General features: G+C 43.9%; 1 protein-coding gene across 1 annotated transcript in view; it reads right to left on the bottom strand.

Annotated features, from left to right (window-relative positions):
- LOC127016523 (deubiquitinase DESI2-like) overlaps nucleotides 1-17610 on the bottom strand; it is a 55712-nt gene that overhangs the window by 15410 nt on the left and 22692 nt on the right. The window contains exons 2-4 of the mRNA XM_050897065.1: nucleotides 5284-5356; nucleotides 3856-3949; nucleotides 2655-2796 (exon numbers count right to left, since the gene is read on the bottom strand). Coding sequence (XP_050753022.1) covers nucleotides 2655-2796; nucleotides 3856-3949; nucleotides 5284-5356 — 309 coding nt within the window. The remainder of the gene's footprint in view (nucleotides 1-2654; nucleotides 2797-3855; nucleotides 3950-5283; nucleotides 5357-17610) is intronic.

Raw genomic sequence — 17610 nt, 5'->3', positions numbered from 1 at the left:
AAGTAGATGCTAATTATTATTGCTGCTTCACAGATGAAGAGTCTGAAGGAAAGGGCAATACAAACACTAAACAGACTCATCTCAGAATTGGTTTTAGGGCACAGATATTAGTTCTCTTTTCTGCCCTTTAAAGTGACACATACCTCCACAGTCTTGAGCCACTCATCATGTAGCCAGCACGTTCTGCACACTATAAGGCTGCACCTTGTAGCTCTACATAGTAGGGCCTGGAGCTTCCTAATGTGGTGATTTTTGTTTTGTTTAGTTTTAATGGGAACTACAGCAAGAAAAAAAAAGCACTAAGGCTGTAAAATTAAGCAAGCATTCAGATGTTGGGAAATGAAAATAGAAACTTTCATTGCTTTCAGTTCAAGCAGGTTCTGTCTCAACAGATTTCAGGCAGTCTTTCCTCCAAGAGGTCAGAAGTATCCCAAGATAAGCTGTGCTACTTCTCACCCAGCTCCAAAACACAGTGATTGCCAAATCACTGTGTTTACCAGAAAGGATGGAGACATCTGTCATAAGGCAGCCACATGTATTTCTCATGTTGCTGACTGAGGCATGTTGAATGGCTAGGACTTTTGCTTAGTGTCTTAACACCAGCTAGTTCTTTAAGAATTTCAGCTCCCATTTTCTGTATCTTGATGCTAGAGACCATCCAGGACCTTCTGCTCCTGGGCCTGAAGTGCACCTCCTCTGGTTTTGCATTTGTAATACTTTAGACAGGGGCAATAAACACAGGCATATGTGAAGAGCAACAGCAACAACAAATCCTGCTTGCCTATGAAGGGTTTATTTAAACTGACCTAAATCCTGAGTAAATTCTGCTCCTGGGAGCAGAAGTGTCAGAACTAGCCATTTAGGCTTTTGTTTTATTATCTGGACAGGTTATGGGGCAGTGAATGAGCACACAGAATCCACCAAGAAGGCTCTTGCAGGAAAACCTAGCCCTAAATTCCACTCCTGTAAAGATGTTCACTGAAAGCACATTGAAAGCAAAATTTAAAACACCCTAGTAGTTTTTTATTAAGATCTCTTTTTTGACTTGTGTTTGGAAAGTTGGACAAGGAAGGGGCAGTGAGGGGTTCACTGATATGTAGCAGCAGAATCAAGGAAGAATGGCTTTGAGCTTACGGCTTGGACATGAGACAGAAGTTTTACATATCAAAATACGTAATAAGCAATGACCTTATTTCACTGCTGCAGGTAAAGGGGTTTTTTTAGCTTTTGCTAATAATCACATAGCTTTCTCCTGGGTTTCCTTCATAATTTTTAAAGTTCTCATTTTCTGTTGTAGTAATTTGATTATTTGACTCCAAAACAGTAGTGTGGCTAACATTGATTTGATCACTGTACTGCTTGATACTTCATTCTCTGTTTGTACCAATACAATTCCTTCCTGTTTATTTTTATTTGCTAACATTTACAGAAAGGACTCAGTCATTTTCTCTTTCTATAATTAGCAAGGATGAAATCAATAGAGAACTGGTTTTCCTAAGAGCCTAAGCACGTCCCTTGTAAATGAATTGCTGGTTCTTGGATTCACTAGGGATTTTCTTACAAAATCATACAGTATTTGTTCTACAGAATCTCATCTCACTCAGGGTCCGTGATGGGCCTGTTTGGAGATGAATGGACACTTGTGGCAGAAGAGGTTATTGGCATAGGACTCTTGCCCCATATGATGGAGAAAGGTGAGAGATATGTAATGAATGAAGATGGGGACTCCAGAAAGAGAAATGAAAGTTTCACTGTTAAAGCAGTTGAACTCTATTGTGAAGAATTATATTCTCTCCTCATGTTTGCCATAAAACACCTCTGGAAAGCACAGAAACAGTTTCTATGGAAGATCACTTCCATTTTGAGCTTTTCTCATCTTTTTCTGGCACTGGGTCAAGATCCTGAATTCAGATTTACACAAGTGCTGAATACTCACACCTTAGTTGAAACATACTTTAAACATCTCATCTAGGGGGTGAGAAGGAAGGCAGCTTCCCCCCAGAATAATCAGATCTTGGGGAATCAAAAATCAAATATCCCGAATTAGCAGATAGTTGGGATAAATTTGTGCTTCTCTGTGCTTCGATTCTCTCTGAAGAGAAATAACAGCTCTGTTATAATTCACAGTGTTTTTGTGAACATGAAAATGAATAAGCACCAAAGATGCCTATGAGAAAATCAATACTTTTTTTTAATGGGTTTGGATGGTGCGCATTAAATGAGGAAAAGGGACACCCACTTCCTGAATACTGCACATTTTTGTTTGTAGAACACTGATAAGCCATTTTTATTCCTTTGCAGATCATGTAGGGTTATTTGTGTTTGTTATTAAAATGATGCACATTTGCATGCTAGCCAGGTCTGTCCTTCCAATTCCTGCTCAGCACCTATTCAGTGAACCAAAATGCAGGCACTCCTAATTTCCCACACAGTTTAGACCAAATGTGTGATTAACCTGCTGCATCTCCACTTCCTGGTCCCATCCCTTTCAACAGCAAGGGCCTTCCAAAAATAAGGGCAGAGACAGGAGATTTGTCTCTGGGCTCTGGACTGGCAGGCTGTGCTGACCCCAGTTCCCTTTCTGTGAGCACTACTACAGATCTGAAGCAGCAAAAACTACAACAAAAAAAAAAAAAAAAAAGAGCTGTGCCCACCTCAGCCAGAGCAGCAGAGAAGTGATTACAGTTCTTGTGCATCAGGTGGTACGCGTTTCCTTTGTACTCTTTGCCCAGCTCTTCCATAATCTTATCCACGTCCTCTTCTGTGAAGTCTGTGGTGCCCAAGGCAATGGATTCTCTAGTGAAAAACAAAACACGCAACAGGAAACTTGGAAAGATACAGTGAAGAGGGTGATACATACCCAGGGAGAAGGAAGTGATCAGACACTGGCAAGAAGGACAGGCTTAAAACATGGGCATGCATATCTGGGGCTACCAGAGACTCTCACTAACAAAATGGCACAGTAATATCCCCAGCTTATCCACAAAGCAGGTTACAGCACAGGCAACAGCCCCGAGAGCTTCCTGCTCACCACCAGGGAAGTCTCAGCTCTGGGAGTCCGCTCCCACTCTGCCCATCGTCCCACAATAGAAATTTCCAGTAGGACAGAGGAGATGCTTTTTTCATGATTGAGAGGGTTTCCATGGGGTGGGCCAGGAAGGAGCAGACTGAAAACTTCATGCAGAAACCTATTGCTTCTCCCAATGTTCATTCAATAGCGTTCATTCTTCTGAAAGTCTCCATCTTCTGAAAGTCTCCAACAACCCTCAACGTAAACTGGCAGCCTGGGAAGGTCAAGCCCCACCTGCTATGGGCAGTTCCTTGACCCACAGCCCCACAGTCTGAGCACCTTGAACAACATATTAATGCAGCATCCTCTCAGACTCCTCTAGCAGCTGGTCTGTCCCTTGTGACAGAGTAGCAATAAACACAGGAGATGACTTCTGGTACTCTGTGCTGTATCCACAAATAGGTGATACTCATAAAAAGACTAGGGTTTGGGTTTTCCCCTGTGCATTGACTCTGTGTGACACACAGTAACTCCCATTCTTGCTGACAGGTGAAACTGGGAGCACAGAAAACAAAGAAAATGGGAAAAGAGAACTGCATTCATTTGTAAGTATGCTTTTAACCCTGCCAAACACAGTTCGGCACTGTTCCCTGTTTGGTGTACACGCTCTTTTATCCACCTCCAAAACCCCTGCAGGGCTGCCTTTGAACCAGGATCATGTGAAGGATGCAGTGAGGGCGCTTATGAGGAGAGGGAAAGGGGGACCCAGAGGACAGGACTTCCCTGCTCCCCCTACATCGATGGCTACCGGGGGCAGAGGGGAAGATGTAGAAAAGGGCCCTTACTTGAATTTAAAGGTCTCGCCAAGTTCTACCGCACTGCCAGGTGTGATCTCGAAAATCCCACTGAAAGGGTAGGGATGCCCTCCATAGGCAAACTCTGACAAGGAAAGAAACAGACTGTGAGTAATGGAATGAACACAATGTCAGGAAAAAGTCTATGATGGCAGCTGTCTGCACGGCTCAGCATCAGCACCAGGGGCTGGGCTATTGCCAAAATCCATTTCAGCCAGACTCTGAAAGCCATTTTCTCTCTCCGGTTACCTATCAGCCTGAGGATGCCCTCACAGCCTCCCACCACTGCTTTCCCACAGCACCAAAACTCTCCGAGTCTGTCTCTGTGCCTGTTCAGGTGGCTTCCTCTCAGTGGAAAGTTCTGCAATGGCAGCATCTAGATAAACTATGAGAGGCTGTCAGTGGTGGTACTGAGCTGGAAGAAGTCTTTTCTAGAGTAGGGAGAAATCAAATCTTCTTCCAGGGGGATTTACAGGCAGCAAGTGGGAATTCTTTGCAGAAAGCCAAGCTGATTGCACTCTGTTGCCTCAGCATGCAGGTCAAGCCAGGAGTTCCCTCCATGTCATACAGGCCATCTTGCATGGCCTGTGAAACACAGCCCGTGGAGCTCATGGTGTCATACTGGCCACCTCGCACGGCCTGTGAAAGCTTCTGTGCTTGAGATGGAACATGGCACCTCAGGGGTTTTGTCTACTGCATGGCACTGGCTAAAAATACCATAAGTGAGTAGCCCGAGTCATTCCCATTTAATGCTGAAGAAGGAAACGAAGTCTGTGATGCTAGTCTGTCCTTCACTGCGCTACAGCTGTTTTCCCAGATCCATTGACTGCGCCTTTTACAATAGGTGCTCTAATCAGCTTCAACCCCATCTAGGCCATTTCAAAAGTCTTACAAGACATTTTCTTTTCCTTGTAACTCTGCTGCTGCAAAAGAACAGTTTCCAAGATCTGGAAATCCAGATTCCAAGATTTCTAGGCCATAGACATTTGTAAAGAATTACTGCAAAACGGATTTACCCTGACAGGGAATTAGCACAAACGTGCATATGCAGGTCTCAAGACAACCACTGATCTGCCTCTCTTCCCCCTCCCCCATTTCTCCCATTCTCTTTCCCCCTCCTTCACTGCAGAATGGCTTTCAACATTGCTTGGTCCCTCCTATCTGCCATCCTGCTACAGCCTGCACAAGCTATAGAGGCTGCAGTTACATGCTGAAAATAAGAAGGGCTGCATGGTTCGTGACAGAACTGCACACAAGTTCCGGCTGAACTCCACGATGGACTAAAAAGAGAACTGGCTGACTTTCATTCCTCAAAACATTCCTTGCCAAAAGCTGTAAGTTTGGGGTGCTTTTCCGTATCAGACTAGCCATACAGTTGTCCCCATGTTCTGCAGGTAGGGAAAAGGAAATATGTCATACCTCTGCCGTAGATCTCGATGCCAGAGTGGAAGACACCAATTCCCAAGGTGGAGGTGTATTCATTTATCCAGTACTACAGTAAGAGAAAAGCCACATTTGGAAGCATTAGCGGAAAAGAAACACACGATCTTGGTCTAGGGTATATCGCCCATCTCCTGTCCTCAGGGAAACTTCTCTTAAGGACAAGAGTGATTTTGAAATTATCTTGAGACAAATAAATTGAGACTCCTTACAGACCAACAGAAGTGGGCACTGTGTTTATACAGCTGGCTGGATTAGGTCTCCAAAAAATGCTCATCTAATCCTTTCCATGTAAGGCATTAACCTGTATTAAGATATAACTGGACCTGAACCTGCATAAACCCAGCTGCTACAGGATGTGTGATTATTTATCTATCTTCTCACTTAAATAGCTGACACTGAGCCAGTTTTACCAATTCACTTGTCTTATCTGATCTTCAAAATCTTGAGTTAGAGAATCCCCAAATATTTTCCACACACCTTTTTACGTCACCTCCCAACATCTACTTTTTATTAAGTTGGTTTTAGGCAATGAGATTATAGAGACAGAGATCTGCTCCGTCTGTAGGTCAGAGGAGCACCATTTAGTAATTATCTGTATGACATTGGTAACTGCTTTATAGAAAAAAAAGAAACTCTAAGCATGCTAGTCAACATTTTGCTCAGAGGCACCATATACTATCAAGCACTGTTTTCAGAAGAGACGAGGGCTTGCTGCTCCAAAATTAGGTCGAAGGTGACCACAACTTCACCCAAGTCAAAGACAAATTTTCAAGAGGAGCTGTTAAGTGACTTCATTACTCCGGAGTCCAGCACTTCCCCATTATATTAAAAGCAGAGTAATATTGCAGTCCAGTGCATGCATGCGATGCTCCTCCACCAAGCACTGCTCAGGGCCTGTTTCCACCATACCGTGAAGGACAGTGCAGACACCCAAACAAGTCCCAGCTAAGCTAATTCTGGAGCAGGAAGCTGTACAGCCATGCCAGGGCAGTGCTGCATTGGAGATAATTAGCCCTGCTCAGCACCAGTATTTATTAGGTTAGCTGCAGAGCTGTGCTGCTACAGAAATGATGTTTTCAGGCGTTGAGTGGAAACTGCCCGTGCCTGGTATATTTATGGTTCACTTACAGCTACTGTGCAGTGAAGGTGCATCTCTAGTAACTCAGAGCAACTGAATTCTTATTTTAATCAAGCACTGCAAGGAAAGTGAGTGTTGTTAACTTGTCCCTGTACAAGGACATGACAGGTTCATTAAGCTAACATTCTCTTTTGGGTCTGGTAGCTGCTTCTGGTGGAGCCAGAATAAGCTGCAACTTCCCTGGTGTCTGGCATCACTGAGCTGCCATGGTATGAGTAAGAACCCCTCTGCTGTCAGGTAACCAGAGGTTTGGCATACTCCATCTACTTTCCTCACACTGCTTGCTTATGTATTTTTGATGACTGCAGTAGCTCTGTAAATCACCTGGAAATGCTTTCTGCAAGACCACTGCTACTGTGGAAAAACACAGTAGCTTTGATATGAGAAATGCAGTCCCAAGCCTGACTTAATGTATGGCCAGTCTTGATACCTTAAACCATGTCCCCAAAAATGCTTGCCTCTGGCAGTACAGTAGTTCCCTTTCCCTCCAGAAAATGCTGTAATGCTTCTTATTCTTTGTGAGTTTTGGTATCACAAATGATGTCTTACTGCAGGAGGGCAGCAAACCACCTGACCCCAGCTGGACCCCTGCCCACTGCTCTTTTCAGACCTTGTATAACCTCCATTTACCTCTTCACTTGAATTATGCAAACTCTTGTTTTTAGGATACATCGGAGCATTGGACTGGAGCTAGGTCAGGTAGCTCTCAACCTCTGCCAGCTGAGACAGCGCATTAGCAGTGAACCCTCTGTTGAACACCATGACTGCTATTTAGGGACATGATGTGCCCTTGCCTTCTGCTGCCCTTCTCCACAGTTCTCTGTTGCCCTGTCCTCTGCAGCAGGAGTATCCCTGCTCTGACTGGGGAAGAAGATACAGAGGTGGAGGCTACATACGGGAGCCCATATGACACCAGCCACATCTGCTGAGGAAACCAAAGCCTGTCTCCCATGGACACATAGCCCTCAGTTCACTTCTTTGATGTCCCAAATCTCATGGGTTAACTCCTCAGATGATAGTCTCAGATGATACTCTCAGTAAGCTTCAGAGAAACACTGCTTTCTAGAGTTCCACTGTAAAAACTCCCAGAGGATATGGTAAGTAGGTTGTCTTCTTCCCTCAGGCTGAGCTATTGTCTCACAGCAACAATACAAGCACAACATGCCCAGGTCATGCCAGCTGCTTTGCTTAGAGGAGTAACTAATAAGAAGAGAAGGGAGACTTTTTAAATTAGAAACGCTCTTGCCAGTTATCAAAGTCAGGGCTATCTGCAGAGGCTGGTCTGCATCAGGCTTTGTATTTCAAACAAGAAAGTTAAACTGAAAGCCACTTTCAGCTATAGCTTTTTCTTCTTTCATGTTAAAGTTTATGTTGGATCCAAACAACAAATAAGCAAACAAGCAGGAAAAACCAAAAAACTTTCCTTGATTAACATGTTAGAGTAGTGCACTGAGACCTGATCACCTCATATGTGCAGAGCACTGTCAGATCACAAGCCCACCCTGTCCACCAACCACTCTTGTTCCCAGCAGAGCCACAGCCCCTGAAACCCACCCTACCTGTTTCTCTGGCTGATGCCAAGTGTTGCAGGATCACGACCATCACATAGACATTTCTGTATTTAAATGGTGTATTTTTCAGTATGAATTCCTTTAATGAACTATTATGGACTGAACTGCAACAACCTCAGCCATACCTGAATTTGACCTGAACACAAGCTATACTGGTTTAGTACTTTCTTTCAAATAACTTCAATAACACCCTTGTGTTATTGAAGTGAGATCTGACTTGCATCTTGGTTCACTGCAAATGAAAATTTTCAGTGCGATCTATCAGCAAGACCAAAATGCAAAGCAGCTCTGAATCATGGCTGCTACTGTCCTCATCTCACCCCTGTCTCCAGGGTGCTGCAGGATCTGTCTCCAGTGTGTGACTGAACACACAGTGAACGCCTCACGGCACTTTGGCACAGCCCACGGCTTGTCTCGGGAGGAAGCTATGCTAAAGTGAACATGTCATTCACTTGCTGAGCTGGAAGAGAGAATCCAAGCCAGATTTGAAACCAGGTTTGTACACACATGCACGAGCTGGCCTCGTTTTCCAAGGGGTTTGCAATTCTGAGCGTAAGAACAGCAGCAACAGTCAGCACATACTCATCTCTGGAGTAAATTGGCTATTGCTTAGATTAAGAACAAAAATCTGCAGCCTGTTCTGAGTCAGATGAAAGAGCCAGGGAATCGAATACAGCAGTATCTTAAAGGGAGTTGTGATTCATGCCTGCATTGCATACTGCCTGCAAAATCATGCTGTAAACCCTACACAGAGAGATTTGGAGCATTTTGTCTCATTTCCATCTTCAACAGAGACAGAGAACAGCTCAGAAGCGAAGAGAGGCAGGGAGGAAAGCTAACCAGGCTGTAGCTGCTTCACAAAAGCAGCAGATAGCCCAGGACTCAAAATTCAAACCCAGAGAGGAACCTCTTTGCATTTACAGTTTGTAGTGTATCGGTTAAAAGCATTTAATGCAGGTCCCTGATGAAGTAGAATTTGAAGTCTTCCAGTTGTTATTCAAGTCTTCCCTGATTTCCTGGTTGGTTTGGTTCAGAGATCAGAATATCTGGTGAGACAGAGTATCTCCCAGAATCTAAACTGAGTCAGTTGTTGTGTTAGTCACTTCATTTATCCATCTTTCACACAGAGGTAGAAGTGAAAGTCTCCACTGGGACAGTGAACCATGCCCTAACTTTCCAGAAAGGAAAGAAACTAAAAAGCTTCGTTATATTGATATGCTTCTGGTAGGTCTAGGATAGAGAAGCAGATGGCACGATACTAGCAGATTATGTCATCCTGGGACTTTTCAGAGCAGGAGTTCCTGGGAACTCCTACCAGAAACATGGGTTTCCAGATAAAAGAGGCCCATCCATGTAACTACTGACTTCTACCATCAATTAATGTCATACTATAACACCAAAGTTTCTGTCACTAACTTAGTCTTTACCTCCCTACTTCAGACCATTATTTTCCATGGTGTCTCACCAAAATCTTTCCTGCATCACTGTGCTGAGCAGCTTAACTATCCAGCTCCCTAGAGGCTGGAGACAAGACCACCTCTGTGAGTATCTATCATCTCAGATATTACTTTCTCTGAGCAGCCAACACACTAAACAATATTCCATTTATCACCCCAGTACAGACTGGATATTCCACTCCACCAGATCCATCCACTACTGAACAGACACTAACCCATCCTTTCTTATGGTCTGTATGAACATACAGAAAAGAAATCCACTGGGAGTTGCTAAATAAATCTGGTTTCAGCAAATAGTTGCTAACTCTGAGTACTCAGTGTCGTAGATCCTTACCACGCTCTTCTACTCTTCACTAGGTATCACACACAATCATCGTCTGAGCCAGGATACCAGGCTAGCTAGAGCTTTGCTCTGACCTAGTCTGGTTGCTCTGATGTCCGTGTATGACCACACACTACTTTTAACAAGACACCTTTACCAAGGATGGGTGCAGATGATGAACCAGTAACTAACTTAACCATGTCTCCTCTCAAAGCACCATCTGCATATAATTCAGTAGGATTACTTCCTTTTCCCTGTGAATCCACTGGCAAGGCTTTGCTTCTAGGAGGAAGGAAACAAAAACAGTAAAGGAGGACAAGAGGTACAGATGATATTCTGACATTGCTAGTGAGCAAGGTGCACATTAAGGGACTGAAGGACATGGCCAAATCACCTCACTCTCTGCTAGTCTCCATGGAGCACTCCTGCCAACACAAGTCCAATAACAGACTGTCTGCCCTACCACCTGGCCTTGATTTTAATCCTTTCCTTTGAGGGCCAAGTCACACACTGTAACACCAAGCTATCCTTTGCAGAGATGTCTCCTCTCTGTAGGATGGGGGAGCTGGCTCACTGCAGAAGACACCCTTGGCCCAACAAATCCATGTGGAGGGCACCCAGGGCTCCAGCTGCTAACCAGTGTGCTCCATGAAAGGAGTCAGACTGGCAAGGAGCATTTCTTCACACCTCTGCCTTTACACACTGTGTAAAGTCTTTTCCCAGAGGTTTTGTCCTGGGCTCAGCAGTGTGTGGCCCCTGCAGTCAGCTTACCTCGGCAGCCTCATGAAAACATGCTGAGGAGTGTGTGTACTAATAAATGCACTGATCGGTCATATCTCAAACACCAGGAAAATCCTCTGCGATGTTAAAGCTCGACACAAAAGCCAGTATTAAAGGCAACATCAGATTGATGCAGGAGACCAGCCAGGGAACATCAAAGTAATATCTCAGCATTATTTTCTGAGATGCATTGATCCAGTTGTGAAATATGAGAGCATAAAAGACAAAACCAGAGGGGAAAGCTAGAGAACATCACTTCAGGAAACCAGCAAATAAAATCCCAGCCCTATACGGTCAGCAACTTCAGAAGAGTTTCAGTTTCCCCCAATACATTTTTCTAAACCAGGATCCAGAATCTTGGGCCCACAGAGGTGGAAGGAGAGAGACCAAAACAGATCACAGACTTTATTCCCTGAGTAATGCTTGCTGGGGTGAAGGAAGCATTACCTGAACTACAGATATGCAAGACAGGGGGCTTCCCGCAGATCTTTGCCAAGGAGCTTCAGCCATATTGCAGTAGTGCTCACTTATGTTCCACAGCCCCAGGCATGCATACAGTTCTGCCAGTATGTCTCGGTCCTTCTGCTGTTTACCCCTTCTGGCCTGGAGCTGTAGTAATAAAAACTCACTATCATGTGGGATGACATCAATTTATACAGCATGGCTGCTATTAGTAAGCTTTCTTTAGCAATTGGATGAGACCCAAGCTCATTTCAGTGTGACCTGTGTCTCTTACACTCAGTTCTCCAGAGGTCCAAGGCTTGTATATTCACCAAGCCTAAAATGCTATTTTCCTAATATACTGTGAATACAGATTAAGCAGGAAAGGACTTAAATGCATGTGGGCAGAACAGCAACTAAAAAAGAAGCTTAACAGAGTATTGAGAGGAGGAGTGTCTTTGGTACTTCATACCTGGGAAAAGCTATCTGGGTGGGTCCTCACTCCAGCACATGCAGAATGTGACTCTTCCTGGCTGGAGGATCACCTCCTATGTCAGGTCCTCTTTGCTGTTGGCAAAAGCTATCAATCTACAAGTCATGGATCAGGGTGTGACAGCCCGTCAGATCACTCCAAATCCAATTAGCCAAAAGCGCCTGCTTTAGTCAGGTATGCTAACTTTCACTTAAAATGCCAGATACTGTTAAGGAAACAAAATACTGCAGTAAGCAGGTGTCTGTTTACAAACAGGCTCAGCCTCCGGTTGCAATAGGCAATAACTTTTAAGTCTCAAGAATAACAGTTCTCAGAGTGTGGGCATTGGCCTGTTTGCAAACAACCCAACTGGCAGAACTGATCAAAGCTTGAGGAAATACAAGTTTTCTTCCAGGAGAGCACCCAAGTACTGAGAAATCTGCAGCTTCTGTGCAGCCAGAGAGCTTGAAGTAGCTCTGATGAAGCAGGGATACAGGGTTATACAAGGACCCTACTTCAGACTTGGACCAGGACAGGAGGACTGGCTGGAGGATAGACATCCGAGGAGCAGAGTCACATTACAGAAAGCAGAAAGAGACAAGGCATCTCGGCATGCAACTGACTCCGCTCCGCTGCATTTTGAATGAAAGGAGCTTCTGCTGAGGACAGTTCTCCACCCTTCAGGTTAATACACTCTAATAGACCGGGAATTTCCTGGGAAATGACAGCCTGAAATTTACAACTTATACTGCTAAACATATTCCCTCATTCTCTCATGCAAACCCACAAATGCTAAGAGAAGAAATACAAGGCAAGATGCTCAACTGCACCCTTGAGAGGAACGACAGGCCAAGCCTCTCTAGGACTGCGACAGCCAACTCTGTCTCAGCAGCTCTATTTCAACCAGGTTCTGCTCTGCAAAGGATCTTTTCCTCTCAAGTTGGGCTAAATACATTCCTTAGTTGTCTCTTCAGGAGGAATTTCTTTGGAGGTTGCTGTGGCTTTTTAGACGTTATAATATGCTTCTGAATTGCCTGATGCATGAGCCAACACTAAAATCTTTGCAATCATGAAGCATAAAGAGCTTATTTCAGCGGCTTCTAAAACGCTGTATGTGGATTTAAAACTGATGCTGCTGCTGAGGGAGAGTTGAAAATCTACTTATGCTTCAATGTTGTGACGCAATGCGATTTTACTGGAAGAATAGCAGGACAGAAGAAAATATTAATCATGCTGTGGAAAGGAAACAGTATGCATTTCAGCAGTTAACTTTTGGGTGTATTCAGAATATTTTTAATTAAAAATAATAAACAAGATTTAGCTGCAAGAATGGGATACTTTCAGTGCTTCCGCTTACAGAAGCCTCATCCTACAAAAGGGCAGGCACAGTCCTGGCTCAATATACTGGTATTACTTGAAGTCTCTTATAAATTTCTGCTCTCTCCATTGCTATTCCACTTTCTACCCTGTTGCACTGACAGGCGGCGTTGTCCTGAGCAGAGCTTCCTTCCTGCAGCCCCATCTGGGAGGAAGTTTACCACTGTGTATCTTTTGCCTCAAGCCATACGCACTTGTAGCCTGCTGTTCAGAAGGTAGCTGATCCAGCATGCTCTGCATTAAATACAGTTGACTCTTGTTGTGGACAGTGAACACTCATCCAACCTATGTTTCAGGGCTTGAGTGGGAACGTGCCTTACCAATGGAGAGATAGGGCAACTAGCTGGCTAAATTAAGCAACTATTTTCTGTCCCTGCAGAATGAACATCCCTGTCTCTTCTGTTTGCAAGTTCACACAGAAGCCAGCAGAAGTTAATCCACCAGCTCGAGGGTTTGTCACACCAGTCATGACACTAATGGCCCAGCTTGCGTGTCTGTGTACACAACATGGTATTTGTAGTAGATTGTTTGTGCCATATGAGAAGCAATATGCCATTTTTTCCAACCTCCACCTGCTTCCCTTAACCTCAGTCCTGACTGTGCCTGAAAGAGTCAGCTGAAGGGGCCGGGGTGGGACTGGGGGCATCAAACAGAAATCACTGAGGAGGAGTTGCTGGAGATGGGTGCAGCATGTGCCAGTGCCAAGAGCCTGTCCCAGACAGTGGTCTCATAAGCCGCCCTGCAGAAGGACTATCCATGCTATTGCACACCACTTCACATGCTGTATCTCCTTAGTTTTGACAACTTTCACGTACAGTCTTGGTCTCAAGTATATGAAGCCAGAAAAAAAAGCATCCATTTGCAGGATTACACTGAAGTGTATTTACTCAGGGAACGTGCCTGAGAAACTTGGATGTGTTATAAACTTAGCAAAGTTATCTAAGGCCTTTGCCTTAGATACATTCAGAATAACAAATTGAAAGATATTCAAAAAGAACAGCAGCAAAATGATCAGGGAAATGGTGAGACTGACTTATAAGAGAATTAATTCAGAAGAGTTAATAGCTTGGCAAAGCAATGACTACAGATGACAAATTTGCAAACATTTGAAGGGCTGACATGTATTATGGGAGAAGACTTCTTAAGAACAATACGAAAGGATTCAAGTCGGAATAACATACTCAGCTTAAAAAGAAGACAGACTTTGGCTAAGTGTCCAGAAGTTTCCTGGCAGTAAGAAAGCACAAGAAAACATGTGTATGACTGAAAGCCAGGTATCAAGAAAGCCTTAGTGTGCCTGTGCAGGACAGAGTATTGAATGGTCCAAAATGTTTTCCTCTGCTAACGTCTAGGAGGCTATTAATATCCGCAGTTGAGCATATTTCAGACCATGCACACCTACGTGTATTGTGAGCCCTCAGCCCAGTCTTCAGAGCCTGTCAGGAAGTAGGCTTCCCGTCAAAGAGGATTCAGGTGACTTGAAAAAAAAATAGGGAGATAAATACCCTACACCCTGGTTCACCAGGAGATATCTGAAGCACAGTGCAGATGCTTTGGCTCTGCAACTAGCTTGGCCTTGACATGCCTGGTAGGGTCAGCAACATGGCCTCAGGGCTCTCTGTCCTTCGTCTTGCAGGAAGGATGTAACTTAGAACTGTAATAATAAATAGGGCTGTTAAATGATTTCTCAGATGTGGAGTAATGCTGTGGCTAAGCCCTGCTCAGACCAAGAAACATTAACACCTCCTTCTCCTTGTTGGTAAGGATCCTTGCTGTCTTCTGTGGACCTCTGCCACTCTTTCTCTCCAAAGAAGAGACTAGCCCTGTCCCGATGTCCAGCATTACAGAGGGAAAACAGACATTTAGTGCATCCTTTGAAAATGCACTCCAGTCTACATATCAATCTTCCCTAGGCCAAAGCATCTGCCTTTGTTCAGAGAATCAGGCTGCACGTAACGTGCACCCCAAGCCCTCCACAGAATGGCTGATTGCCTAACAGCTGTAGCATGTCCCTGAAGTGCCAAAAAGCACAGTTCATCTCTCTGCTTTGGCAGATTGGTAGCAGGGATTTGAACTTCAGCCTTTCATATCCAAGACAAACACCCTATTCACCAACTATAGCTTCTCCATCAAAGTGATGCATGCATGTAAACAGCTCCAGCAGAAGAGATTGAGAGATCCATGCCACCAAATAAACTGGCAGTTAAGACTTTTCTACCAAGGGCTCATTTAGATCCCTGCTCAGGTTCCTGAATTTCTCTCCCATAGTAGCAAAATGCTAGTATGTCACCGATTCTTCCTCATTGGCTTGCTCTCTCTTGGAGTGTTCCTGCCTGGCCAAACACAAATACCTACTTTTTGGCTAGCTCAGGCAAACCAACAGTCCGTGCCTGACTACCTAAGACAGATTTCTTGGGATCTTTTCTCAGATTTCTAATGAGAACATCCAAAACACTAATGTCTTTCAAGCTACAGCATAGTTTGAAACACCGTAGTTTGAAACACCCTCCACTATGCTGTCTCCATGCATAAGTAATTCAGGAAAGAAGTATTGCTCAGCAGAATTCAATTCATAGGTACAGCCATCAGAGCCTTTCGGGGAGAAAATTAATACCTATGACAAAAAAAGTCTCTCTGCTCATCCTGTTAACAAGGGGCAGAGCTCCATGGCTTGGTGGACTGGAGTATCTGCTCTTCTTGCTGAATGGTGTTTCTTTCAGTTATCCTCTGACAGATACTCAGACCTGCCAGGTGATCCAGACAAATATACTCAATCCTCACTTCATATCATAAGGCTTGCTTACCTGCCAAGATCAGTCTGCCTTTTCTCCAAACGTATCTAGTCAGTGGTAGGGGAAGGGAGAATCATCTCCAAAGTGCCAGGCTGTGACCATCCTGAAGGGATGGGATGCAATAGACTAACAATAAAGTCAGACATACGACCTTGAAAATTTTGATCGGCTGCATGCAGGCCACTTTCAACTTTATTTTGGCAGGAACGCTCCCTTAAGTGCTGCCATCTGAAGGCATACTGTGCCGAGGTAGAACAGGATTGGGGAGAAAAACTCTCAGAGATGACTACCAAGTGGAAGGAATTAGGAATCAAGCTTGACTCAGAGCTAGAAATTTCTGTAAAGATGAAAGGATTAAAAACCAAAAAGAAACAAAGCAAGGCGGCGGGGGGGGGGGGGGGGGGGGGGAGAGAGCACGCAAGTTCATCATCATCTGGTTCTTTGCCTGTCCCTGAAGAAGTAAACTGCTCTGATGTGACACTAGAGGGGAAGGTTGCTCAGGAATTGCTACTCTGGAAACCACGAAGCTGAAGATTGTTCCTATACATGGCAGAGAAGGCATAAATTTAAAGATATACTCAAAGGTTTTTTGGTTTTTTTTTTTTTTTTTATGATCTCAGGTCAGGTGCTTCTCTACGTTGCAATTCTTCCTAGGAATTCAAAATACTTTACAAGCATTAAATTGTTAAGCCTCACAGCATTTGTGTGAAGCAGGAAGACATACTTCATTGTAGAGGTAGGGGAAGAAAATACCAGCATATACCTTGTGCTATAACTATGAAGACACAGCAAATCAGGAGCAGAGATGAGCTCAACTTCCTGGCTCACAGGTTAACAATCCAACACTTCCATACTGCCCACCAAAAAGAAGTGATCTACAGGACTGTCACAAGGTTTGTTGAAGTGGAAAGGAGTGAGGCTGATCCACCACAGCTCCTCTTCTGAGAAGGGATATCACGGTGGCTTCCTTTGCCAAAGACTATAACCTACTGAAAAACTACCATCCTTTTTGACAAACAGAATTAGAGGAAAAGAATATGGAGGAGGCTTTTTAAAAGTTTCAGATGTGATTTTTCAGCTTGAACTGTCTCCTAAGGAGTTCTAGCCTTAAAAGTCAAACCTCTTATTGACAACACTGTATTCATATTTGCATTGCAACCCAATTCATTAATGCTTTCACTGAGGACAACAGCCTCCTAGATACACAAGTCAGGGACATCTACTCTCTTTATACCAAGGAATTATAAGAAACTAGTTAAAACAACTTCAGAATTCTGTGAAGTTCCTACATGGATAACTACTTGGAGAAGACTGAGGTAACAACAAAGTCATTGTAATTACAGCCATCACAAAGGGATAAGAAGTCCCTTTATGATGTCACAGAAGGACCAAGAACACCACAGGCAATGGAATAAATAGTTCCTTTTGTTCCATCCCATTAATGCAGAGCACAATAACATATTGTCTTCAACCTGTTGTGCAGAGACCCAAGGGAGACAGCAAACTACTTCAAAGGAATCTGCAGGCTGGCAGGCTTACATTCGTTACACAAAAGCTGACATCTTCAGTAGAAAAAAAAAAATTGAAAATGAGACGCACATAGATGTTAAAGGAAAGAAAATTATTGCCCAAAAGAAAGCAGAGAAAAAATCTTGGGTTCAAACAGGAGGTGGAAGCATGTTCGAACATCCATAGACAAACTGATGAAGTATAGTCCCATAGCTAGGGTGTCAAACAAGAACCTGAGAGGTTCATATTCCCTGCTCTGCTATGGACATACTACAGATTTACTTTGGACCAGGTCAAAACTAAAATTTCACCAGCATGATACTACATTCAAATTCAAAACTGTGATCCTCCAAATTCTTCTTCAAATTCCCATTTACCCTGAAGTGTTTAACACCATCAGTATCAGCAATCTGAATGGAAGACCTTCCCACTCCACTACAGCTA

The sequence above is a fragment of the Gymnogyps californianus genome, chromosome 5 (genome assembly GCF_018139145.2).
Source record: "Gymnogyps californianus isolate 813 chromosome 5, ASM1813914v2, whole genome shotgun sequence".
NCBI classification, from domain to species: domain Eukaryota; kingdom Metazoa; phylum Chordata; class Aves; order Accipitriformes; family Cathartidae; genus Gymnogyps; species Gymnogyps californianus.
This window is presented reverse-complemented; position numbering and strand designations above follow the sequence as displayed.